Here is a 27949-nt window from a genome sequence, read left to right on the forward strand (position 1 = left end):
GTATGTGTCTTCAATGGCTCAAGACTCAGAAGGTGATTGAAAATAACTGTACTGGTACATATTTTTAGTCTAACTTTATGGAACACCAAACAAGCTGATTTTCAACTGCTGAGGGTTAGCTTTTGGCAGGGAAAAAAAAAATCAATATTATGGAAACTGGATTTTGGCTTTTTTCCCTGGTTTAAACAGCCTCTCTTACTTGTGTAAATAGATGTACTTATGTACATCTTATGTACTCTCTTACTTATGTAAATACTTATGTAAATAGATGGAGCTACTTATTTGACAATAAGACAGGTCTGTTCTGTTGTTAGACAAATTTTTTCACTACCATCAATCCCAGATGCCTGTATATGGGCTGTAACTAACAAGACGTTGTTCCTCTGCTTTCTAAGCTGCTAGCCTATACCCTTCCTCTGCTAAAAGGACATTATCTATTCCAGGATACTTGGTAAATCATTGAGAAATTAAAAAGGGATAAAAGAATTGAAGGACATTTAACAAGAGATTATCTTGCATAAATTTCAACTGCCCAGATTGTAGACAACAGGAGTCGAAGTCAGAATGGAAATAACACCTTTTAAACCCTCCTGAGCCTGGGTGAATCTTAGCTCCAAAGTTGAATTCCATGGCTCATACTTCCCTTTCCTTATTTTCAATCCTCAGTGTGCCCTTGGAGACTTCAGATAGCTAAGAGCATACTGTGGGAGTATTTTGAGTGAGATAATATAAAAATTGCCAATATTTTTGATGGGCTTAGAAGAGCAGCAGCAGAATAAATAGGCTTTGATTTCACTTCATATCCAAGAAGAAATATGGATGTCAAATAATGGCAAAGCATGCAGTGGCTGTTGTGCCAACTGTCATAAACTATTGCCACGAACCAGAAAGTTTGGTAGTGAATGCTGACATTTCAAAAGTCAAAATACTCACTTGGAGAGGTGAGACTCTGCCTTCACTTTGCTAGCACAGACTACATGGTTGTTAATTATTTGTTTCCCATGAGCTCCATGACAAGCAATACAGCACCAGCTCTTCTGTCACTGCCACTTTACCAGTCTTAATTTGACTCCAGTGAAACTCTACAGAACTTCAGCTGTTTTAGTTCATATCCAAAAGATACAAGGAACAATTTACCTTTCTAAACTCATAATGATAATAAAAAGTTGGCTTTATCTTCATTTTCATATGGGGCGGGGGGGAGAAAAGACAACTTTCTGAAACAGAAACTGAATCTATATTTTTATTATCTAGTGCACAGGTAGAAGCATTAGCCTTGAATCTACACATATTACAAGCAGAAGTGAAAACTGTAATACATGTATTTAAGGATATAGGATATAAGACTTTCTACTCACCACTGCTTGTCATAGCAGTAGACAGGGGATGGAGTAGACTTATTCCATCATTATTGCTGAACTGTAGAAAATAAAAACTTCTTGAGGGGTGACACCCCTCTTTCTGTGGGTAGTGAGCTGTTTACATGTGTATTCCTTGTAGGTTCAGGATTTCACCTCTTTTCTGATCAGTTGGTGAAAACTTAAGCCAGAAGTGCTGATTGAAACAGAGGTAGGACACTGCATTTAGAGAAAAGATACAAGAATCCCACCCCGCACTCTCATGAATCCTCTCTCCAAAATATTCTCTCTGAAGTAAAAGATAAGAGCATGAAGAATCATCTGTGATCATAGTGTGGGAGACATTTAAGACAAATCTGGGGGCTTCTTCATAGACCTTCCCAAATTACACAGATTTTAATCCAAACAGAATTCTCCATTTAATGAAATTCAGGTTTTAGTCTGCAAAACACTTCAGTATAAAGTGGCTCCTCCCTTTCAAGAGGTAAGAAAATAATTTCCCTTTTGAAATCTTCTGGACACTGTACAATTTAAAACAAACAACCAAAACAGAACCAAAAAACCTGCCACATGCCATTCAAATCTGAGAGACAAAACCTTCTTGGTCTCTCATGTCTCTTTGAAGGCTGCACTCACAGCCTGCAGCTAACAAGGACCTTTCCTTCCAAATGTAAAGAGAAGAGCAAAAGAATAATTGATATTACCTCTGCAAGAGTGGACTGCAGTAGAACTTAGGGCTATTGGCATGACTGATCAGCCACAGACCCTGGGTCTCCCACTGTGCCTAATTTGCTCAGGATGACATCCCTTGACAGCCACAGGATCTGGCTCAGTCTGCACTGAGGTGTGCTTAGAGCTGTGCTGAGTTGTACCCTCTGCAATATCATCTGGTAGCCTTCCCACTAAGATTTATTGAAGCCTACAAGGACACCACTGAAAATAACTTTGTCCATGAATAAAAAAAACTGAGGCCTCCCATTCCATCAGACATCTTGAAAGCTTCCATTGTGAGACAGGTCAGAGAAAGGATTTTTACAAGTGTTCCTAATCTGATTTTAGTAACTGGGGGTAGAAGATTCTAGAGAAACAGCAGTGTCAGGTGGGACTGGTCATGTCTACAGAGATTTTCCCCAACTCTTAGGAGAGCAGACACAAAGGCAGCATAAAGCACAAAGCCCTGGGTCTCACCCTTGACACAATTTGGGCAGTTTACATTCCAAAATCATAACCTCCTGAAGCAAATGAGCTCCTCTAAATACCAAACCAGCACCCAATCATTCCCATCCCAGCTATTAAGGGTAAATCTTCTGTTCCCACTGACAGGAACATATGCCAACTACTCTCTCCACCACCACCATCACCCAGCACTAGAAAGTGAAGAAGGCTGGGCCACCATTTCTGTCATTCTTTTCATTTGAAATTTATTAATTGAAATTAATTTGAAGTAGTTTGGGATCTACACAGCATTGGAACTCATGCAATTATATTTACAATAAACATCTGCTATCTTGGAGCTGTGTACACAACAGGACAGTGCCTAACATGCTGTGAGAAAGCTGTTAATCACGGCCACTAAATATAAAAAAAGAGGAGGAAGGCATCTGTAATCCATTCATGGTGAAAGAGAAAGAATAGATGACACTGTACCACACAGCAATTAAAATCTGAACAGTTGGAGGAATAAAGGTAAAATTCAAGGCAAGCCTGCAGAACAAAAAAATAAAAAGGGGGGAGAGGGAAGCAACCCAGATCCTACCACAAAAAATTCAAACCCACAGGAAATATCTTATGCACTAATCCTATTAGTAGCATAACAGATGCTGGCAGACACTATCACCCCCCATCTTATAAATTAACTGGAGATATGTGGATACAAGGGGTTTGAAAGTACAAAGAACAAATGGTCTGCACAAACTGGCTCTTTGCAAAGAGTACAATGTGCTGTGTACAAGGATACAGGATATAAAGGAAGCAGCAGTGTTTTTTTTAGTCAAAGTAAACCTCTAGTTAAACCAATTGTAGAGTCACCACTACCACTCGTGCACTTTTTATTTTCATAGGTTTATAATTTTCCATTAAATGCTTAAAAGCAGCTTTTATAAAGAAAGACCATCAAACTTAGTGCATACAAGTTTCTAGGAAAGTTAATGACAAACTTGCAAAAAAAGTATTTTCAAGTTATTGACTTGGATTTGTATCTTAATTTCCAATTCACCAGTGTTTTATTCCCAAACACTATTTTTTCATGCAGAAGCATTTAAATAATTTTATTTCCCATCACAGAAGCCTCTACACACCCACCAAACAAACCACTGTTGACACATCTAAGCCTTGGGATTTATTGCAAATAGGGGATTCTCTGTTCTAGACACTTGTTGACAAATGCCTGAACAGGTTCCATGTGCCTGGCAAGATCCATGTGTTACAGCTTTTTTCCATCTGATCTGTGTCATCAGTCATATGACCAGGTAATACAGTAATTGAGTGAATAGACAGAATATTGAAAAGCAGGTTATCAGCTCTCTTGTTGCCTGGGATTTTACATCACTTATGTTACTCCCTATTTTCTGTAATTCCTTTAAAGAAAATGTTCTAATTCAGAAAAATACCAAGCAACAGCAAGAAGCATTCAGTTTAATTTGTAAATAGTGGTTGAATTTGTTGTCATTTTTATTTTCAGAAGGGGCTTTTATAATATGACACTGCCAGCAATTTCTGCTTAAAGGATTTAATTTTGTTCAAAAGAGAGACAAGAATTGGAGGTCAGAAGCTTATAGAAAGAAACTGGCATTCACAGACTGTGGGAAGCTCTGAAAATCCTGTGTATTTATAAATTTTTTTTTCCTAGATGGAAAAGAGCTAATAAATTATAACAAACAACATATTCAACACACATTGCTGTTTGTTCTTTTCCAGAAAGTGAAAATCAGAAATTCACAAATATACTAATTATTTAACTAAATCCAATTACATGCATTCTACAGCTCATTATTCTAACTGTTCTGCTTTGTAAGGAACAGACAAGATGACATATAGGATACACTTGGTTTTTTCATTAGAAGCAATCAGGCTCAAGTCAGCAAAGTTCAACATTTACCTTGTGTTTCAATGGGACTATTCTTGAAAGTTAAGTATGTGCTTAAAGCGTGGGGTTTTTTTTCTTAAGAAGGCAGCTAAGTAGATGCTGGCCCCACTAATGAATGACTGTTTAGCAAGGTCTCTTGTCCAATAGCTTCAAGATAAAAAAATGCACTGTTTCTTTTCCACTGGTGAGAAAACTTTTCTCTGCTAAGGAATGCCTTGTGGAACAAAGAACATTGAAAGCTGCAGATGCAGTCAGAAAGATTATGTACCACACATAAAAAATATTTAGGGAAAACCCACCGTTCACATTTGCCCAGCATCAACTGCCACGTTGTATAAACCCTTCACACAAAGAGCATGACTGCTATAAAATCTCATGTTTTTTAGAGTAGTTGAGTCCTACATTTAAAATATGTCTGCAGCTACCCCACCACCCCACATTAGTGAGACAAGATGCAGCTTCCAGAGTAACAAGAGTTTCTCTCAGTGTTATAAGAGTTTTGTGCCTACAAAAATTCTCCCAGCTTATCTAATTCTGCTCCTGCTGAAATAAGTTTTGGAAAATTCAATCTTAGAATATTGGTCCTTTCATCCCAGGTGTTGCAGCTCTCCTCTGGCACTGTCCCTTATTGATTGTAGGCCAACTTTAGTGCAGTCTACTGCCAGAACAGGCAGTTCCACCATTTCACCTGAAAGATTTTTCCTTTTTTTTTTTTTTGAGCTGGAAAGGGATTAGTTTTCAGGCAGCTCAGTCCTTGATCCAGCTCACCAGATGGCTACACAGTCGAGTTGCAGTGTGACGGATGGAGTGGGAAGGTGCAGCCAGAGGTGGTAAAGGATTTTCAGAGCCAGTCTGTACTTAAATTGGCTTAACATGCTTGAAAACACTTAGTTTCTGCTTACGTTTCTTTGCACAATAGTTAAGGGATCATGCAGATTTTACTCAGCTAAGTCTTCTTATTTCTAGAGAACAGTATTATTACACTACAATAAACATCAGGCCTGACTATGTAGATACCCTTCACACTACAGTTCCTGTGGCAGAAAACCAACCTTTCAAACCTCAGACCTGAAGGACATTTGAGTCATCTGATAATCTCATCCTTTACCTTCTAGTGAAAATCTTCACATCTCCTTCAGGGTTCAGCTGCAGTGAGATGACATCTGTCTCCTAATTTGGGACCACTAAATATCAGTCCCAGCATTAGGAGGTCTGTACCCCTACTTTTTATTAGGTTTTTAAATTAAGATAATTTATATCTCCATCCCTACACCTTTCTTCTAGTCTTGTATAATCATAGCAATGTAGGCAGGTATGAGCTAGTCAATCAGGTGGCATTATAAAGGTATAAGGTAGCCTTTTTTTTCTGAAGGTCTTCCAGCAAACCTTAATTCATCAGCATAGGTAAGGATGGGAATTCCAGAGCTACAATCTATTCATCACAATACCATAAAGAGAACATTTCATAGCTGTCTTGTTGGGACCACACGAGACAGCAGCCTGTAGCAAGGAGGTGGAACATCTGATCCCAAAAGTCTACTCTAGTTGTATCTTCCAGTGCTTACAAACACTTTTACCAAGGGAAGGAAGAAAGTCCTTGAACATCAGTCAAAGATTCCTTGGTTATGAACAGAATGTTTTTCAGACTCAGCTGGGGGAGTAAAGGGTGAGATCAAGTATACCCTGACACATGCTTACACTTCAACTGGTGGTACAAATTTCCCCTTCTAGTCAATTGGAAAAAAGTAAGTGACACAGGACATGATTTATATCATTTTTATCATCATAGAGTATCAATTCTTTAACAGATCAAATGGGTCATGCCTACAAGTACCTGTTTCTTTTGAACAGAGAGTTAAACACAAACTACAAGGGAACAAAGATAAGCACTGTCCTCTCTAGTTAGAACAGCTCCCTCTTTCTTTCAGTTTGTCTTAAAGAATACATAAATTATTCAATATCATGAAAAGAGCAAAGTGACCTCAACTGCCCAAATATACACAGCTTACTTTTGAGGGGAGTCTTCACAAGCATCTGCTGCTGATGCAATTCAGTTTTGCCCGGAAAGACTCAAAACATCCACTAAAACAAGAAAGCAAGGAGAGAAAGCTCCTCTAGCCAGAGTCATATTCCCTCTAGTAGAGGAAAGAGCTGGAGCTGGGGCTTTCCACTCACTGCACGTGCACTGTAGCCTCACAGCTAATAAGTCAAGATGACAATGGTGTCACCACTGTCATTTATTTAATCACATGTTTATGTTATTTTCATTAATTTCTTCTCTGGACCAACATAAGAGGAAGTCAGAATTTAAACTGCTAATAATTTCAGTATAATTTAAACTACCTTTTAGTTTCCACACTAAAACATCATTAGTAATAGCTGCCTATCAACAAACATGAGGTTAAAGCCTTTTTTAAACAGCATGCAAGGGCAGTCTTTAAACATGATATTGTTTATTAGCATATTCATATTCTACATATGTGAGAACATGAGACTTCATCATTAACAACTATGGTTTTTTACTTCCTGTTGCATGCTTTCAAATCACAAAAATTTTGTCAAAAGTTATCTCACAAGAGGCATCAGCTACCTTTAAGAACCATGCCAGCATTATGAATTTGTAGTATATTGTTAGTCAGTAGGGTGCTTGCATGCTTAAAGTTTTATGGGCTTTGAAAGGCATTTTCTCTGCTCAAATTTGCCAAATCCTGTACAGTTCACTATTGGGAGTACTTAATAAACACAAAAAAATTTACATTAAATCTGGTCACCACATTTCTGTCATTTTAATGAGCTTGTCTCACTTTCAGACAACAAAATCATCACCATATAGGAGATAAGAAAACAATGAAATGCAAGGTACCTATTATGCCTATCCATTTAATGGTCATCTTTTGCTTTGTATATTCTCTAAACTACACTGCTATGTGATACAGGTGATACAAGCTAACTTATATTTTGGTAAAACTACATATTTTTTCAAGGGGAGTTAAACAGCTTCCAGCCATTTCAGCAGTAACAGATATTGAGGAAACTGGGAGAGATCACCAGGACAGAATCTGCATCATAAAGTCAAAATGAGACAACCACATTATCACCTACCTTACGTTTGTTTGTTGGACAAACATACAAGTAGCTCAAAATAGTCTTCAGGCCAACTTTATCATTCAGTTTCTCATATGTTGTCCCATAGTCTGTTGACCTACAATGCAAAGCAAGATTTCATAAGTACAAACAGTTAATCACACAACTACAAGTCACTTGGCAGCTTTTCGATATAAATTATGCTTTACATTGTGGAATGGCCTCTAGAGTTTTTTGAATGATTCATGTAGTATATAATGATACTTAATTATATACACACAGTGTCACATGAGTGCTTATAATTTGCATTTAAATTAGATTAGGAAAAATCAAACCAGCACCTTCCCCTATGCATTTTAAAATAAACATGTACAATATGAAATGCTAAATTCTGAATATAGAAAATGATAAATGATTGTCAGAAATGCCAAATAGCAGACAGCAAGAAACTGAAGTTATCAATTCACTGTATACCCCAAGCTTAATTAAGAGTCTTTCCTCAGCATATTCCAAAGTATCTGCTCCAGCTGATTGTTCAGTGAAACTACAGTTCAGTTTTCTCCAATCACCAATGAGGCCTTTTCCAAAACCTAACAGCAGAAGCATTACACCTGCAAGTTATATGGCCCTTTTTTTTAACACGGACTTGCAGAGTAAGGACATGTGCTTCATTCTTGCTCTAAAAGCTGCTATTCAGTAGAGAAAATAATGTATTTCTGATACAAGGGTTGCCCATAGAGACACTGACTACCTGTCTTTGGGAAGAATAAAACAAATGAGTAAACAAGACTGTGCGGAGTTCTAACATCTACACTTAGCATGTGACTGGAACCAAAAGCAATTTTCAGCAGAGGTTTCACTCATTACACAGCTCGTGCTTTCCTGAATTATGTCCTAATATCCAGGGGATAATCAATCCAAACCAGTACAGCTGGTATCCACAAATTGCAGAAAAGTTACATGTATCTGAATAGCAAAGACATTTTAAAGTACAATATATTCTTGCAGATAATACATTTTAAATACAAGATGCAGATTTAAAAATGGGTCAAAATAGAACTTCACTTGCAATGAGTAACATGAGCTTTCCTTTCTGCTAATCACCCCAAATGGCCAAATTCACAAAGCCTAAAATGTACTAAAATGTGGATTTGCATTCAAGTCGAGTCTTTCTATTCAGAAAATTAATTGAAACATTTTTATATTTCCGTCCTGGTCATATAACAAGAGACCTATGCCCTACAACCATAGCTTTTTCTATCCCTCCCACTCCCCATTAAACACAGACACTCCTGTGAGCATTTCTGACCTTTGTTGGTTAGAACATTAACAGCAAATTTTCATCTACTGGTTGAACTTTCCCTTTATGAGGTCATCTCCCTCAGAAGCACACACAAACTGAGTTATTTCCTCCGTGGACTGAGGAGGGTACTGTTACAGTTATTTCTATTACTGAGTATTTCAGAGATGTTCCAGCATTCATGTGAAGGGAATCACAGTAGGAGGCTGAACAGAGCCCTGCCAAGGACTGTTGGTTCACTTTGGCTATGCCATCCACCTCACCACTCAGCCTCCTCAGAAGGAGGTTGTCAAAGATGAAGAAAAGGCTGAGGTATTTAACACCTTCTTTACCTCAGTTTTCAACAGAAAGACAGGTTATCCTGAGGACAGCTGGCTTCTGGAGCTTACAGAAGGTGACAAGAATCTAAACAGACCCCCTGTAATCCAGAAGGAAACAGTCAGTGACCTATTGAGCTGCTTGGATCCCCACAAGTTTATGGGACCGGATGGGATCCACCCAAGGGTGATGAGAGAGCTGGCAGAAGAGCTTTCCAAGCCTCTCTCTATCATCTACCAACAGTCCTGGCTCACTGGGGACATCCCAGATGATTGGAAGTTGGCGAATGTCACGCCAATCCACAAAAAGAGCCGGAAGGAGAACCCGGAAAACTACAGGCCCGTCAGCCTGACCTCAGTGCCTGGCAGGGTTATGGAGCAGATCATCCTCAGTGTAATCACACAGCACCTCCAGGATGGACAAGGGATCAGACCCAGCCAGCACGGGTTTAGGAAGGGCAGGTCCTGCCTGACCAACCTGATCTCCTTTTATGATCGGATGACCTGCCTGGTGGATGAGGGGAAGGCTGTGGATGTGGTCTACCTGGACTTCAGCAAAGCCTTCGACACCGTCTCCCACAGCATTCTCCTGAAAAAGCTGTCAGCCCACAGCTTGGACAGGGGCACTCTGTGCTGGGTTAGGAACTGGCTGGAGGGCCGGGCCCAGAGAGTGGTGCTGAACGGGGCTGCATCCAGTTGGCGGCCGGTCACTAGTGGTGTCCCCCAGGGATCAGTGTTGGGCCCGGTTCTGTTTAATATCTTCATTGATGATTTAGATGAAGGGATTGAGTCCACCATCAGCAAATTCACAGACAACACTAAGCTGGGGGGGAGTGTGGATCAGCTGGAAGGCTGGAGGGCTCTGCAGAGGGACCTGGACAGACTGGAGAGTTGGGCTGATTCCAACGGGATGAGGTTCAACAAGGCCAAGTGCCGGGTCCTGCACTTTGGCCAAAACAACCCCATGCAGCGCTACAGGCTGGGGACAGAGTGGTTGGAGAGCAGCCAGACAGAAAGGGACCTGGGAGTCTGGATTGACAGGAAGCTGAACATGAGCCAGCAGTGTGCTCAGGTGGCCAAGAAGGCCAATGGCATCCTGGCCTGTATCAGGAACAGCGTGGCCAGCAGGTCCAAGGAAGTGATTCTGCCCCTGTACTCAGCGTTGGTGAGGCCACACCTCGAGTCCTGTGTCCAGTTCTGGGCCCCTCAGTTCAGGAAGGATATCGAGGTCCTGGAGCAGGTCCAAAGGAGGCAACCAGGCTGGTGAAGGGACTCGAGCACAGACCCTATGAAGAGAGGCTGAGGGAGCTGGGGCTGTTCAGCCTGAAGAAGAGGCAGCTCAGGGGAGACCTCATCACTCTCTACAACTCCCTGAAAGGAGGTTGGAGCCGGGGGGGGTTGGTCTCTTTTCCCAGACGACTTTCAACAAGACAGGAGGGCATGGTCTTAAGTTGTGCCAGGGGAAGTTTAGGTTGGATATTAGAAAGAATTTCTTTACTGAGAGGGTGATCAAGCATTGGAATGGGCCACCCAGTGAAGTAGTAGACTTTCCGTCCCTGGAGATATTTAAAAAGAGACTGGACGTGGCACTCAGTGCCACAGTCTAGCAACCACAGCGGTGGGTCAAGGGTTGGACTTGATGATCTTGGAGGTCCCTTCCAACCCAGACAATTCTATGATTCTATGAAATTAATAGTTATGTTGCTGTCTGCTTATAAAACCAAAGCCTATCCTTTGTAAAGTTTGGGCTGCTAAAGACATGTAAAGAACCTAAGGACTAAATCTGACTTCCTGGATTAAGCAAAAATATAGTAATGAAGTAATGCAGCTCTTCTTTGTACCAGAGACAATTGTTTCAAAATGGAGCCATTCAAAAGGCTATAGGAGTGAAGAAAATCCAACACATAAAACTTGCTCTGAAATTGCCAAAGAAAAGCAGTCTAGCACACAGTCACAGCACAGGCAAACAGATGTTGCAGCTTACTGCAAATGACAATCTGAGTTAGACTTGCCAGCCATTTCCTACTTCAAATCTCTAGCCAATTATTTTGTATTCGTAGCTTTATTTACAGGTATAGTTACATGCAGATGGAAGTGTATGCTTCAGTCAACATCTACAAAAACAACTGAAATACTGGAAAGCTTAGAAAAACATCATTTTAGCAGATGAGCAAATACAGAAGCAAACAATGAGCTACGAGTAGATCTCACTCTCATTACCATGTTTTAAATTAGCAAGTCAGTTCTACCTGCCCAGTTCCAAGTTATTTCTTACACCATTTTACAACTACCCTTAATTTTAACAAGGAGGTAAATGTTACACAACAGCAGACAGGATAAACAGAGAAGTGGAACAAAAGAATTGCATTGATTGAAACACTACATACAGATGAAGCATCTGGTGGGATCTAAACCAGAGATTTCACCAACCTGCATTCATTTTGTTCTTTATATATATGTATATACAAGCAGGCCTTCATTAGCAGCCTGGATAATGAGCTTTGAATTAGTCTTATTTAATGGGTGTATAAAGCAGCATGAGAATCCTAACCTATGAAAACATATCAGCCATTTAGTGACCCAGAAAGCCAGCCTAACCTAGAAGTGCTGCAAAAGCCAAGCGTACCTCAGCAGAGTGTGCAGAGGCAATAACAACAGTGTAGGATCAACAAATTCAGTAATTTGGAGGGGAACAGATATGTGTCAACCAACATCTCTCAATCTTTGTGTAGTAAGATGCTTCTCTGAAGCTCTGCAGAGAAAACTCAGTGCATTTGTGTAATACGAGGGGAACTAGAAAAAGCCTGACTAAATGATCTGAAAGGTCTAATCCAGGACCTGTAGAGATGACAACACAGAAATGAAACTCTATGCCTTCTGAACCATCTGCTGAAAAGCCACAGCTACTGAAATAAGTACATGAGCAGTAAACTGTTTTATTAGCTCTTGTGTAGACATGCATGTAGCAATGGTTTCACAAATTGTTTCAGAGGAGGGAGGGTGTTTATATGTTACATTAAATAAAATTAATCTCTCGGCAAATTGCTTCATTTTGGCTTGATTTAGCTTGGTACATTTATAGGCTTGGTACAGTTACAAGTATAAAAATGTCCAGATGAGTTTAAAATAGGGAGCTCTGGAGACAGATTTGATATGTGTGCAAGTCTAACCATGGAAAAATAGATCTGTATTAAAACATGGTGGATGTTAACAAAACACAGATGATACTTAGTAAAAGAATAATACTTAGAAAAAGAGTAGCCTCCATTCTAATTCTAACTCAATATAGACTCAATTCTGAACTTCCTACCTGTACCACCATTTTAGCTGTGTTCCCATTAAAGCTATCCCAAAAATTACCTGTATATATTTAAAATCAGATTCTCTAGTTTTTCAGCAAATCAGAATAATTTCTGCATTCAAGATGAGAAACATTTTAACTATTATGAGTTCATTTCACAGTATAAACATGTACCAGAACTGTGGGACTGACACTCCAACTTTCCCAAGTAATAAATTAAAACGAAACCAGAAATATATAGATTTATATTTTGCAAACTATTTGCAAGAAAGTCGACATTTAAATAACTTCATTATTATTCGTTGATAGGGTTTTCCTCTCTCCTCTCATCAGGGTAAATGACATTTCTATTACCGCATTGTAATAAACTCCTGCACATTTTAAATAAAGTCACTGAATTCCATTAGTCCACCTACTGTCATCAATCTGTTCCCACCAATATTTCACAATAGTAATAGGCATTCTGAATCAAGCAGTAACATGAACCCTATGGAAATTTTCTTCTTTCATAAGAAGCACAGACTGAATTTCAGAGGACTGTCAGTCTGAAGATAGAGATTAAATAAATTCCCTAGGCAAGTTGCTGTTTGCTGTCATTTGTTACAAATTTAGGGTTGTCTACACTTTTTTTACATAAGCTGGTGAAGACTTGAAGGATCAACCAGCTGACTGGTTAAGGTTTCTTTTGCAACAAGATCTGCCAATTCACCCCTGGCAGATTTCAGGTATTTAAGTAAGAAACAGCAGCAACTGTTCCAACTTCCTACATAACTGCATCTCCCACCTGGTTTGCCTCCAAAGGAACAGGTCAGCTGAGCACAAAATTTGCCAGTTGTTATTGAAATAATCTCTACATGAGCATTTTGGATAGAAGGCCTTCAGATCACAGAAGGCAACTGGGAAGTCACAGGCTGCTCCAACAAAAGGCTTTCACTGAACAAGTTTTTGAATAAAGGATGTTAAACATGATCTTTCATATCTAAAAACTACTGGAGCTGGCAATTCTGGAGCATATTTGAATTCCAGTGTGTAATCTTTTAAGCCTGTTTGTAAACTCTGTAGTAGAGCTGTTGACTTTTTCACTCCTTTCTGCAGATCCTCCTAGGATGAGGTGCAATTCCCTCATCACTTGAATTGAAACTATTCCCTTTATGGTTTTATAGCCAAGTACTAAAGTTTCTCATTGATTTTTGTCATGCCATCACGATTCCCAAAAGCTAGAAATGACAAAGTCTTCTTCAACAGCCAGCCATTGAAGTTTACATGTTCTTAAGCCTTTTAGATATCACTTTTGGTCTATTTTAACATCTTCAGATGTAACACTGGTATTTTTTTCCAGAATCTAATAATGTCTAATTTCAGCTTCTCTCTCAGTGAGTGACTGGAGGTTTAAACCCATTCTTTATTTTCATAGAAAGTTATTCCTGATATACAAATCACCTTCCTTTGCCTGGATGCTTCTCACCTACTGGCTGACTCAGTTTATACATAATTCCCCAAGGTCTTGCTCATTTCTAATGCCCAGAGACTGACACATTTTGAAGGGACTTTTACATCTCCATGATGAAGAGCAATTGCAGGATGTGAACACAGTGAGTCCTGTGTCCTCGGGGGCACACACACCTTGCCCTCATTTGTACAGGTTTCTCTCCTGATGTCACACTCTGAATGTCTGTATGTCCTCCTCCCCCTCTGACTCTGAGGTCAGGGTGTGACCATTCCTTTGTATTAAAGCACTTCAAGGTGCCTGTCTACTGTTGTGTAACATTTACCCTCACACGTTATCACTTTAGAAAGTCTGGAGAATTTTTTCCTGGGCACTTTTTATGGCAGAACACAGCTTTTTATTTAAAACTCCTGTATCCCACTGAGCAGCCTTTCAACACTGAACTGATGCCTGCCCCTGATAACGTTACCTCTGCTAAAAGCCTTTCTGCAGCTTGAAACCAGCCATACCTTGCCTTTAGGACTTCCCAGGCCTCCTCTTCCTCACTTTATTAGTGAATCTTGGCTGATTTTTAGCTACTTTCATTTGTTCTAAGCTAAAGTGAAGCATGTTCAGAGAAGGTTTTTTTGCCACCCTAGGAGTTTGTTTGGAGAGGGCAGTGTTAAGTGGCCTGCCAGCAGTGACAAGCCAATGAGTTCCTTAGCACTGCTTCAACTGCCCGAAATGGCACTGCACATCTCACAGTACTAAAGCACTTCAAACCTCCCCTGGAAGGCTGAAATTAACTTGTGAAGACATCTCCAGGGTAAAGAAAAAGAAGAGATTGCAAAACTCAAGGGATCCACATCTCAGTGAATAAGTGAACACATTTTGAATGACTTCTTTTTCTCAGCAGACTGGCAATTATTACTGCTCCCCGTGTCTAGGTGGGGGAAGCAAAGACATAAATAATCTTTCCTTGGAAGGAAGTTTGTGACAGAGGCAAATGCAAGCTCCTCAGACTCCACCAACTTTCCAGTCCATCCTGACAACGTAAGTTTTCTATGTGTGTAAATAAGGATTGGAAAGAGTCTTAATATCATCATCAAACAGGAGAAATACAAAATTAACAGTTGAAATGTGAGTTTTAAAGTAGATTTAAGTCTCTAGTTTGAAAATATCTTGCTTCCAGTTTGACTGCAGTTTTTACTAGAAATGGAGTTATGAATTTTTAAATGAGTTTACTGAAATGTTTGTTTACTTTATGGAAAGAATTTTATAATCACAAAATAAAGTTTTCCACATACAGAATCCAAGAAAATGACTCGGGGGACAACAGAGGGTAAAAAAACTACAAAGAAACAATACAAAACTATTAAATAGACATTTCTCTTCCTTAGCAGCTAAATTAATTCAATTTTCTCCTTTTTAATCAATTTTTTTTGGAGTAATATAAATGAACTTATACATGCACATTAAAATTTCTTGCAAATTTTAGCTTGATATAGCTCAGCTGATTATTGCTACAAATAATTTAATGATGTGGCAAGCAGTAGAAGCAGCTCACATTTTATCATCCAGTTTGGAGTTTACATATTGCACGGGATTTTATTCTAAATACTATTCAAATAAGCAAAAAAAAAAAGAAACCTGGGGGTCAGATGGCCAGGAGATGTCATCCGTGGGTGACCCAGATAAATTGTTTGTTTCCCCTTAAAAAATGGTTGGAAAAAAAAATTTGGCTAACTTGCTTTCACTGCTCTTTCATTTGAGAGTTAGTAAAGCAAATTTGCAACCTAAGCTGAGAATACCTGTCCCTCTATCTCTGTCTCAAGTACGGACCATCCAACCTTTTGCATATATTTTGTAAAGGGACCACCAGAATCTGTAGCCATGAGGCTAAAACTCCATCTGATGACGTGAGCTGTAGGTATAGGTCACCATCCTATAACTATCCACACTATTGTTATCTGGAGCTGCAGCAAGCACACACATTGGTTTCAGACAACCCAACCATTATGGCTTCTGCAAGCTGCACCTATCACCATACAACACATCATCTCCACCTTTCACAAGGCTGAAGAGAAGGAAAATACTTCACAGTTGTGAAAGTTTTAGAAAAGAACAACTAATAGTTCAATGTCAGTCTTTTAATCCCTCTGTCAAGGTTAACTAGAATTTGGTCAATAGTTTCTTAAGTCATGATGGGGTAATGGTGGTGGGAATCTTCCAGCAGGACAGAAGACAGGTCATACAGAATAAAGGGAACTGTGTAAGCAGGGTCAGGTTATTTCTTATTCTTATTTATGTCACGGGAGAGATAAAGGGAAACAGTCTATTATGATAAAAACATGCAAGCATTCCCAGTTGCACAAGACAGAAGAGCAACCCTACTAATACCATAATGCCAAGGTGTTAGGCAGCAGCAAGGCTTTTTACTATTGAACACAAAAAAAAGGAAAAGAATTCTGCTAATAATCTAAATGTATGTATGTAAATGCTGACCAGGCTGACAAGACTCAAAGGTGACACAAACTTATAAGTCTCTTCATTGCCCAAGAGGAGTGAGTCCCTGCAAGCCATGTAAATACTTTTTTTATCATCCATAAGCTTGGAGGAACTGTGCTGAATGGTCTTAGTCACTGTTGTCCTGAAATCAGAATTATTCCATCTGGATTAATCCACACTGTCCTTGCTATGATGCAAATCTTGTCCCCCTGTGAACTGCTAGAAACTAGTTCACACCTTTTCTGCTAAAGTATAGAATTTTTTTGCAGAGATCAATTGCACCTGCATTGTCTGTAGTGAGCAGCCCTCAGAACCAGTCCGTTTTGCTCACCCAGTTTCACTTTGGAGATACTTAGTAAATTTGATGGAAATGAAAACCTGGGGGAAAGATATTCTGTGGTCATCAAAAGGAAATCAAAAGCAATATATTGTAATGCCAAAACACCAGTGTGGATATATCTAACTGGTTCAGCCCTGATGACACGTGTATCCTGCTGCATATCTCTTCAGATCCCTCCATCTTTCTGAACTAGACATAGGACTACATATGTCTCATTCAGCTTTCATGTTTAACAATCCAGAGGCATCTTGTGCTTTCAAGCTGGCATTAAAGGGCTTTTTAGTACCAGTTTCTGATACCACTACCTTTTTCAGCAAAAGAAACATTCCACTGTATTGAAGATATTGGCTTTTTTATTTTCAGGCTTCAGAGAAATCGTGGTATAAAGACTGGATACCCAAAGAGCAAAACTGAATACTTTAGCAGGAGAAAATATCAAATATGGATTCGATAAAATCTGATGCACTTTTTTTCCTCCCCTCAAGTGCTGCTCTAATTCTAGGTGTCTGTCTTATTTTGTTTTACCAATTATCTCCATTTTAACGCAGAGTACAATGGTTTATTCTGCTAAGAACAGAAGATTCTGGCAGTTATTAAAATCCATATTCAGATTCCCTGCTCCTCTGCCTGCTGATCAGATGTCAGATCCTGATCACACTTTCATCCACAGTATTCACTATGGAGATGCAGCACTATAAACATGGGACTGGAAAGCACCAATGCCCCATGGCTTGGCAGCAGCTGCTTCCAGAAAATTCGAAAGAACTTTGCCGTCGTAGCGCAAGGTATGAAGATTTTGCTATCAAGTGAACAATTCCTGTCTTCTTGTTACAAAAAGCTGAGCTGAGATTTGACTTATCTGACTTTTGAGATTTGAGATTTGAGCTGAGATTTGACTTTGGAAGTGTTTTCTAGGCTCTGTTTTGCAGGAACAGTCTGTAAATCCAGGACTTCATGGTGGACAGCCTCATTCTGGGGGCCACAGTCAGATTCTGGAATTCCACTCAAACACTGCTGTGCTAAATGATCAGGATTAGCTTTGGGAAAGGAGATTTGATGTCTATGGCAGAAAACCACATTTGTGACAAAAATAAGTACAGACTTAGCACCTATTCTGACTGGCTAACAGAACCCTGGCTGGAGCCCCAAAAGATAAAGTAAACTGGTACTAGTAGAACTGTGGCTTTCACCTCCCTTGTCTGAGCAGCAGAGAGCATGACTCTCCAGAGCCTCCCCCTCTTATCTCCCTTCCAGCTGTGAATCTTTCTGTGGCCTGAAAGACTCATCTCCCATCTCCTGTCCCTCCCTGACAGAAGCAGCACAAGTCAGGAGGAGTGTAGGGAGCTTAGCAATCATTACCACTTTAATTATTCTAATTCCAGTGCTAGATGAATTCCTTCAGTGAGAAAAAAAAGGGACAGCCATCAAAGCAAGACTTCCACTTGACCCTCTCACTGAAAAACTCAAGAGGATGGTACTATGGTACTAGCTGTGCTCTGGCTGAACCAGTAGTACAATCCCTCCTGTGAGTTCTCTGCCATCTTGTGCCACAGCGCCTGGATGTGTGTGGGAAGGACCAGTAACTCCAGTAGGACCACTCATTTTTTAGAGCTTATTAATATGCCAAAAGCTGATATATTATTTAGACTTGTGCATCTGACTGTACATCCACTCCAAGTATTGTCTCTTTTTATAACTCCATGGTTTTTCAGGAATTTTTTTTTCCATTGGCCCTCAAAGCATTATTTTCAATGAAGGAGCAGACCCTGAAGAAAGGAATGAAAATTTACTGTCAACAGGCTTGTTCCTTGCTACCTTTGGGAATTTTTTTTTTTTTGATCAGTGGATGACAAGTGGAAAAGCACCAGTCTGGGAGATCTCCCTGTCTACTTGGCTTGTTAATTTTGACAAGCAGCGAGGATGCAAATTTGCACCCTTTGTTCATCAAAGTGCTCTCCACGAGGTAACACTGCAACTCAGAATGAAGCCATTCTCGTAGGCCCAGCCTGACTCAAGGCTAATGGTCATCAACAAACAAAAAATTCTCAGATTAGCTGTGATAGAAATTGAAGTTGTTCTTCCTTACATTTAAATTAAAATGCTTTATAATTAGAAGAACTGAGAATGACTAATGATTCTTCTTGACATATGTTTAACATGGGGCATACTGACATCACTGCACTCTTAATGCCAAATTCTCACTTATTAAATGTTTCTTCAAGTGTTGCATCCTCCCATTTCCACCCCAGTCTGGTGTAAATCACACAAATAGCTAGGACTGCAGCCCAATAATCATCACACTATTAACTTTCTAAATGATGGTAATGGCCAGAATAAATTCCAGGTCCCCCAAGGGGTGAGTTAATGGATTTTGTAGCTTGAGGGCAGCACAGTAGGAAGGTTTTCCATTAAACTGTGAGATGAGACAACCATACATGTCCCTACACTACCCATCCCAGAATAACACTGAGGTCACTGCAGCTTTGTTGAAAAGCTACAGAAAGCTGAGCTCAGTTACAAGGTTTTATAGACTAGCTCAGCAGGGCTGTTTTAGCATCCATAGTCACATTATACATCCAGAAAACTGCTTTAGCCCCTCTCCAATTAAGAGCAAGGATGAGTTTTATTTAAAAACGTTGCAGGTCTTCTCTGGCTTTTAGTACATACCTTGCAGAAGAGGCTTTCTAGCTAGCACCATCCAAGCATTTGCAACACACTATACAATCTTCATTCTATCCTGCCAGTGCAAATAAACAGTAAGAAAACTTAAAAGATCCAGACAGCCCAAGACATTGCTTTCAGAAGTCGTTGTCCAACCCCTTTAGTTGTTATAATGGAGTAACTCTCAAGGACCAGTAGCATTTTAAAACCCACTAAAAGCATGCTTCATGCACTAATCTGCATTAAAGTAAGTTGAAAGATGGAATACCCATAGCTTAGGCAATTTTAATAATTTTTTTGCCCCGTTTTAAACTATGAAGATTCCCAAAATCTGAATAGAAATAGAGAACAGGGGAAAAAGAGCTTAAGCATAAAAATAAAATTATTTTAAAAATCAGATTATTTTATCCCACTAGTACCAGCATTATTATTATCCATTCAATTGAATGTTTTATAGTACAGCCTGGCTGTCTTCCCATGGGAAAAAAGGTCAAATGAAACAAGGAGAAAATCAAAACCGAACACACTTTCAGTTTCAAATTGTTCCGACATTTTCTGTCAAGATTTCATTTTTAAAAGTTTCCAAGAGATTTATCTGACTAATGCTGCATTTCCCAGCAGAAAATTGTTCCACTGAAAAGGTTTCAGTTAGTTCTCCAAGTCCTAGTAGTGAATAAGCTAAACTGTTAGCTAGGCTGTTACTCTATCACATCACCTGAAACAGGTTTTGTTGGATTTAAAAGTTGTGCTAGTGGGTTGCTTGGATTACTGTACCCAAGAATCACTAATTAATGATTTGAAGCAGGCAAATACAAGTGTTACTTTTCATCTTTTCAAAATCATTTGAATGATGCTGCAGCTGCACTGTTTGTGTCAGTTACAAATAAAATGCATCAACCAGAGCCACACAGCTTGACGTTTTCCTTTTGGTTGGTAGGAGCATATTTATCACTACGTATCTCAAGGATGAGTGGGGTTATAAAGCTTGCTATTTATAGCTACTCAAGCAAGTGACAGTAATTTGTTCCTTCAACATCTCACCTTAGGTCAACTCCAGTAGCAGAAGATGGATTTTTACAGGATATGAAATGAAAGTACACAGCAGAAGATTAATACCATTTCCTAGGCCTGAGGCGAGTGCGTGCTCCCAATCACTCTGAAGAAAAAATGGTCAGTAGTATGTGCTGTGTATTAAGAACAGAGCAAGCTGTGGTCAAGGTGAGGTGTTCAAAGAGTCTATTAGCAAACCAACACGCCAGCATTTGTGCCTAGATGAGCTGCAGGCTGATAGGGCTCTAAAAATGAGCTCAGCTCTTCTAGCTCTTTGATTTTGAAAGTCATCTTTAAGTTAGTTCCAGCTCCAGCTGAAATACCCTGCATTACAAAAACATATTAATTATATTTACTGTTTGTGAGAAAATAAAGACTGCAGATAGAAACATCTTGAACAGATTTCTTGATACCCTTACTGATGAGCCATATTCATCCATTACTCCCAATTTATATTCAAGTACCTCTTAAAAGAAAATATTGAATTTGACCAGAAGATTTTTTTTTTTTCCCCCAATGCCACCTGGTTTTCATTTATTTGGAATTAAAATTATTAAAAAAGATCCTTCCAAAGCTGTGGGTGCATAAAGACATTAAACAATCCAGTCATTAAAATAATTCTTCCAACAGGAACTCAGCCAAGCACCTAAGTTCTTGTAGCTCAGATACCACCAATTCTCTTAAAAAAGAGATTGTCTTCCAACATTCTCAGAAAATCAGCTGTCATCATTTGAACAGGAGGAACTGCAGAAGGAAGGCTTTTGGACTCTGAGAGGGGCAGAATGCAAAGGAAAGGATCTATTCCTTCCCATTTCCTGCCATACTCTATAAAGATCAGGAAGTCAGCAGCTCCTCCCTCTTTCTTTTCCTCCCACTTCCTGCTGACTGTACTGCTGTTTGTTGCTGCCAGCTTCCTATGTGCTATCTATCCAGTTGTGTATATATTTATATATATATATATATATATATATATTTATATTCTTTGTTACTTTTTCCTTTATGTTATTGCCTTTTCCTTGAGTTAGTAAAATCTGTATCCATTTGTTTTCATCTTCCAGCTTGGAGTCTGAGGTCTTTATTCCCCTTTTATCTCTTTTATCTTCCCTTTGTGTGTGTCAGGAGGGAAACAGAGAGGAATTCTGCCATTAGGTTTGTGGTCTGCCCAAATTGCTAAGCTGTGACATCAGCAAATTTCAGCTTTGTTGATTCCCAAATATTGCACATGACCTCAAGAGCTGCACCAACTTCCACATTTATGTGTAATGTCACAGCCTACTTCCAAGAGTCCATCACTTCCAAGCATACTGCTTCTTTATGCTAACTCAGTCATGCAACTACCAGTGCAAGGGGCTCAATCAGAGGCAATGTGTCCCCTGCTGGATAGTGAGCAGGTGGTGGGATATAATATATGTGTCCACTAATATTCCTATCAGAGGCAGTGGAGGTGGCATTAGTGGAAAGGGAAAGAATCCATCATATGTTAGACAAGATGTTAGTGCTTACTTCCAGGCTATGGACAATGTAGCCTTATAGCTCCTAACCCAAAGAAGTGCTTATCTGGCTATATGTATGGGGTATTGGTTAGTGCCATATGGAAGTGAAGTACTCGATGTTCCAAAACAGCTGGGAAGTTTCATCTGTGTGGAAGCCAAGCCTGGTAGAACAAGACATTAATTACAAAAGGTTCATATTTGCACTTTGAATCGCAAAGGTCACACAGCTACATAAAGATAACACCTTCAAAAAGAGCCTTCATAAGTCTCTTGACATTTGTCTAGGAGATGCTTGCCAAGTCCTGTCCCCTTGCTTGATGGGAAGTCACTGATAAATGCCTGTAAGTGGAAGGTCTTCAATTTAGTTTTGATTTACTAGGGCCCAATTATAACAGGCATTTTAAGTAACAATAGCCAAGCACTAGAAATGTTGTGCTGGATAGTGGGGAAGAGAAGGTGGCAAGAACAGGTGAAATGAGCAATTCAGCTGGGGAGCAGACATGCCTGTGTCCCAGGTATGCCCAGGAATCCACACGTGCCTCCACCATCTATCAAACAGACTGCCAGAAATCTGATTATTTGTTGCTTAAAGGTCCAATAGAAAGTGAAATAAGACCAGACAACTGTGACCAACTCTTCCAGGTCTACACAAATCAAACCCATGCCAAAAATGCACTGAATCTCCCTCCTCCAGTGGACTAGAAATGGAGTACTATAAATACACAAAAAAGGTGTTCAGTGATTCTTCACTGCTTCAGAAGAAAATCCACTGTTCTGCCCCTCTTTGGGTGAGTAAGGCACCTTAACCTTCACATCATGTGTGGGGTTTTTCAATCTTCATCCTCTTTCCTGTGTTTTAAAATTTATGGTTACCATTTAGGCTGATTTCAATTTCCATTAATAATATGTGCAACTGATGTACATTTAAGTGAATTTAATCATGTTGTAGTGACAGGCTCAGCTTAAAGCTGGGCTCCACTTAGAACTATCAAGTAAATTTCTCTTGAAAAGGTCAGTTTAACATTTAACAGGAGGGCCCATTCCAGACAAATTAGAATTTGCTCCACTTGTTTCAACTGCAAACACTTTTCAAGCTGACTTCAACAGAGGCAAGTCAATCACCACAGAAAAGTATCAGGTGTCCAAGGGAGAAGGTCCACTGATGCCTCCATACACAGCCAGCCCAAAGGCTGCTCAGACACATGGGTAAAATTGAAATATTCCTTCTCCACTATTCCAGACTGGAGCCAGACCACACCATAGAAAGTCAGGAAGACAGAGCTCAGAGAGTTTAGCCTGAAAAGACAGACTTCTAATTCCTAAATGTTGCAGCAAGAGGAGTGCAGCAGAAACAATTTCCTGTGCTATGGAAAGGAGCTATTGTGCATGGGTCTCTCATGAGCATTTACTATTTCTTCTCTACCTGACAAAGACAATTCAGCTTTCCAGTGTGAAAGGAAGCAGAGTTGACACCTGACAATGCTGTCTCAGTAGCAACCTCAGCAACAGCCCAGTTTCCCCGTGGTTAGTCCTACCTCTAGCCAAGGAAGACAAGTGCCCAGCAGCAATCACCCAGACAACTCTTCCACAAAATATTTTCTTTATTAAAATGCTTCACAGGAACATTATCACAGGAGTGGACCAGATGTGGCAGATACTGCCTCCCTGCTCTGAGTGGGACAGAAACCAGCACTTCTGTTTGTTTGCTTTCACCAGGACACTTCTCCAGAGTTCTGGTCAACCATCCCGTGAAGACAGAAAAACTTCCTACTTTTGCTGGAGTTGGCCTCAGAAACACAATTGCTCAAGCTCTATAGTCTTTTTAAGGGATCACCTCATAAAGTCACAGGTTCACGATTTTACAAGTCTCTGACACATCAAAGATCAAAGATTCCTGAGCAGTTCAATCATTCCTTCCACACAAATCACTCCACATCTTGCAAAAATCTTTATTACACTTCTCTGAATCCTTACTACCACTAACATACTCTTTTTGTAATAAAATTGACACAAAACCATACTTCTGTTATTACTGTATGGTTGTTGAATCAAGACCTCAATTCTTGAGTTTCATTACTTGAAGCAGATGACCCTACTGTCACACAAGAAGTGGTGCATGCTTAGCACTTAGCAGATGTGAGTCACACATCTGGGCTTGGAAGCTGCTCAGCACACTCAAAAAGATGCCTGCAGAATCTTGTGCTAAAAGTCCTTGTGCTCACACCTCCTCAGAGGCAGCAAGACTTCTGCTGGAAAGCAGAAAAATACTCTGAGGACCAAAAAAAAAAAAAAAATCAACCCATACAGGGGAGAAGAACAACCCCTTTGTTGTACCCAGTCTGTACCCTAAAGCTGATGCCAGCAACCACCATCACAAACTAAAACTTATTTATTTCATTGCATATTTGAATCTTTGAACCAGCACTTCTAAAGAATACACAGTGACACAAGATCTTGTAGCATCTCCACACTGCTGATGACCTTTTCATTGTTAACAGTCACTGAGTTTAAGACTTTCTGTTACTCTCCTACCCATGCAAGAATGCAATGTTGTCCCAGGAGATTTTTTAATTGAAAAATAAAGTTTTCCATAAGGTTGTTTTACATCAAGTGACAGTTTCTGGATAGACTCAAAACATCCTCCAGGGACATATCCAACCTTCCTATCTAGCTGGCTGGCTGTATGATATCATCAGTTTAGTGACAAGTTTCACAGTCTTTTTCACTACCACATTTCACTTCAAGTTTCAGAAATATCAAATTCCTCATAAAAACAAAATGCTATTTTTTCAGCCAGCTAAATTGGTTCATCATGGTGCAAAATTCCCATTTCTTTCTCCTTCTCCAGGAGTCATGGAGAGATTTCAAAGAGTATCTTTGACATCTGTACTGTCACTACCTGAACAATCTTCATTATTTCACAGATCTGTGCTTCTGCCTAGAAGAGGAGAGGGGGATGACCCAAACCCAAACCAAACCAAACTAAACAACCTCACATACACTGAAAGTTCACAGATAAAGCTGAAATTCAGTTCAGTCATATGCAGGGTCACTTGGAAATGTTTCAGATACATTTTTTTCATCTTATAAAATGCCAATCTGCCAAAGCAAAAGTTCTCAGAAAAGCTTTTGAATTTAATTTCTTGGTAGCACATCAGAAGGAAGAAATTAGTTAGTTGTGGGAAGCTATCTACCTGAGATGTGAAAGGTCCAGGGTTTAGTAGAAAGAGAGGAAAGTCTACAGCAAAACCAGTCAGCTAAAGTACTGATGGATTTGTAGCTGTCTGAGCATTCAAAGAAAGGTTGGGGCTGTTATTACAGCAGCACCAATATAGTGAAATTAGTTTCAATCAGGTCTTATTTTTACAGCAAGGCAAATCCTGAGACACAATCATTCTTGAGTGATACAAAACTTCAATTTATGTGCTTCCTCCATCTAAAAAGAGCTATTTTGGCCAATGTACTTCTTATTGTGGGGTGATGCTCTCCTTCTGCCCTTTGAACTCCACTTATGGGTAGGATAGAAAGAAATGTTTTAAAATGCAATTACAGTCATTATTACAGAGGAGAGTAACAGATTGACCAGAAATTTGATTAATCAAGCTGACAAAGAGATGGGATTCAAAAAGGGAAGGACTCTCCTAGCAGCAGTGCATTAAAAAAAAATTAAACCCTGCACATTTGCATTGTAAACAATAGGGTTTACTGGTCCATAAAATAGAAGGAAAGCCTGGATAATCTCAAATATGAGCAAGATATAGATAGTAAAATTCAACTATAGGGTGCAGTTCAGACTGGCTATTGTAGCTTCACTACAGAGGATCAAAAAGCTGCAAAGAATTTCTGCAAGGAAAGCTCTTGTACCTATAAAGCCATTTAGGTCAGGTAGTTGTAAATAGCAGCTGAAAATGCTGGATTCTCTTGTAGCAATGGAGCCAACCATGGATCTGAAAGAGGCCCATGACGAATCTCAAAAAGCGAGCTGGGTTTTGCATGAGTAATGTGTGGACTCAAAACAAAAGTTTTGGGTTTTTTTGCTCCTTTGAAATTGGAAAGCTGACTCATCCACAGAGAGCACAGCAGTGGTCCCATGAAGCTCTCAGCACTGCATGAGACTGCTGAGAGTCACGAAACTAAGGCTGGGTAGCAGTGTGAGAGTGTATTAAAATAAGTGTATTTTTGTCAGAATGTTTTATTTATGAAAGTAAAACAGAACTGTTGGAGAGAATGACATAAAACTGTGGTGATTATTTTTTATGATTATTTCATATTAACACAATGGAAAAAAAAAATCCTAAAGTTATTAATGGCTAAAAAAGTAAAGGTTTTATTGGATTCCTGAGCTGCTAACAATTTTTATATAGAACATTTCAAAATGGTGTATAGGAGAGGTGATAGATATAGGGCTGTTCTGAAATAGTTTATTCTGGCTTGGTTTATGAGGTGTTTGCTGCAAGAACAGGCTAGTGATATTTAAGAGGGAAGCTGCTGGTAAAGAGAATGGAGGGAACAAGAAAGGAGAAAAGGTGGTACAGGAAAAGCTACCTCTTAAATATAATTTAAGCACTATTAAGGGACATTTGACAGAACCAGGTAGAGTAAGGGCTTATGATCCAAGAGTGAAGGAACAAGTATGTTTGCAGAACTGTTTTACAATCCAAACTACTTCAAACCACCCTGAAAATCCCTTAGGAAGTGAGACAGACATTCCCAAAACCTTTGAACAAGTCAACAAAGAAGGCACCATTATCCCAAGACTGGCTTTATGGCTCAGTCTGTTACGTAGTAGAGCTTATGAGAGAACCTGAGGGTGAGAGAAGAATTGCACACTCCAAAATTTCTCTCAGCAACACCAGATTCAAAAACCATCACCTCAAAAACTTGCCCTGTACTACTTTATCACTGGATATATCAGACATCTTTCACCACCTTGAGATTCACAATATTCTTTCTAACATTTCCTTCTACTGTTTAAACAAAACCCCTTCATCTTGAGGAAGATTACCTTAGTGGTCTGTAAACCAGTGGTTTACAGACAGCAAAAGAAAAGAGCACATATAACAAAATTTCTTTTCTAGCCACATTGATGAGCCTGGAAGAATACAAAATGTATTTAGGCCAAGAATTAGGAAGATAATTAAATTCTGCAGGACAAGACAGAGCCATCAACTCTGGAAGCTCTGCATTGGCCGGGAAGTTGCTAGTCTTGGCACCATTAAATTCTCACATTCCCATTTTTACATTCCAGACATTTACAATCCTTAGAGAAATTTCTATGGATTGGGTCCCAGTTCTACTTCACTGAGTTTCTTCTAAGAGGGAGAGTCATGTCATCACTCCCAAACGTGATGTTTCTCAACTATTCAAAAGAAATGGACAGCCTGGGTAAAATGTCTGGAGTTATATCTCTGTTTGGGCCTTAAGGAGCTCAAATTTATCTTCTGAGGGCTGTTTCAAGGTGAGCACAAAAAGGAATCTTATTTTGTAGGGAAACAGAAGGACGGATAGAAAGCTATAATGATTGTAATGCCACCCCTAAATCACAAGGTCTCTTCTGCCTCCTTCAGTTAAGGCTACTGTGCTACATCAACTGTCTTCAGTCTCTGGACTTGTGCACAGTGATTAATTGTTAGCTCATCTAAATAAAGCCTTCAAACAAAACACCTCCTTTGGGCATTCAGGAAGGGAGATACCAGCTCAGCTAATTAGACAGAGTTGTCATAGTAGCTAATCAGGATACCTACATTCATCCTAGTGAATGATACAAGCTGGAGATTTATTTGAAAATGAGCAAAGAAATTAAGAACCCACACCTTCAAGACCTGACAGAATACCTCTTTGACTGAGCGAAAAAAATGCAGGAAAAAAAGCAGCAGCAAAAGGTAAAGTTTGGTTTAGAAAATTAGGAATGAGGACAGGAAAAAGTGATTCTTGTAGCAACGGATAGACCAGGACTGGTGAGCAACTCAGTAGTAAGGAGTCTACCTTAGGGGAAGCACTGGTAAATAAGCATAATAAATTATTAA

General features: G+C 39.5%; 1 protein-coding gene across 2 annotated transcripts in view; it reads right to left on the reverse strand.

The window, feature by feature from the left end:
• The window catches only part of SORCS1 (sortilin related VPS10 domain containing receptor 1), a 287845-nt gene that overhangs the window by 157728 nt on the left and 102168 nt on the right, over positions 1-27949 (reverse strand). For both annotated transcript variants that reach the window (XM_071749351.1, XM_071749350.1), the window contains exon 3: positions 7546-7645. In XM_071749351.1, coding sequence (XP_071605452.1) covers positions 7546-7645 — 100 coding nt within the window. The remainder of the gene's footprint in view (positions 1-7545; positions 7646-27949) is intronic.

This window comes from Heliangelus exortis, chromosome 7 (assembly GCF_036169615.1).
Source record: "Heliangelus exortis chromosome 7, bHelExo1.hap1, whole genome shotgun sequence".
In the NCBI taxonomy this organism is placed as follows: Eukaryota; Metazoa; Chordata; class Aves; order Apodiformes; family Trochilidae; genus Heliangelus; species Heliangelus exortis.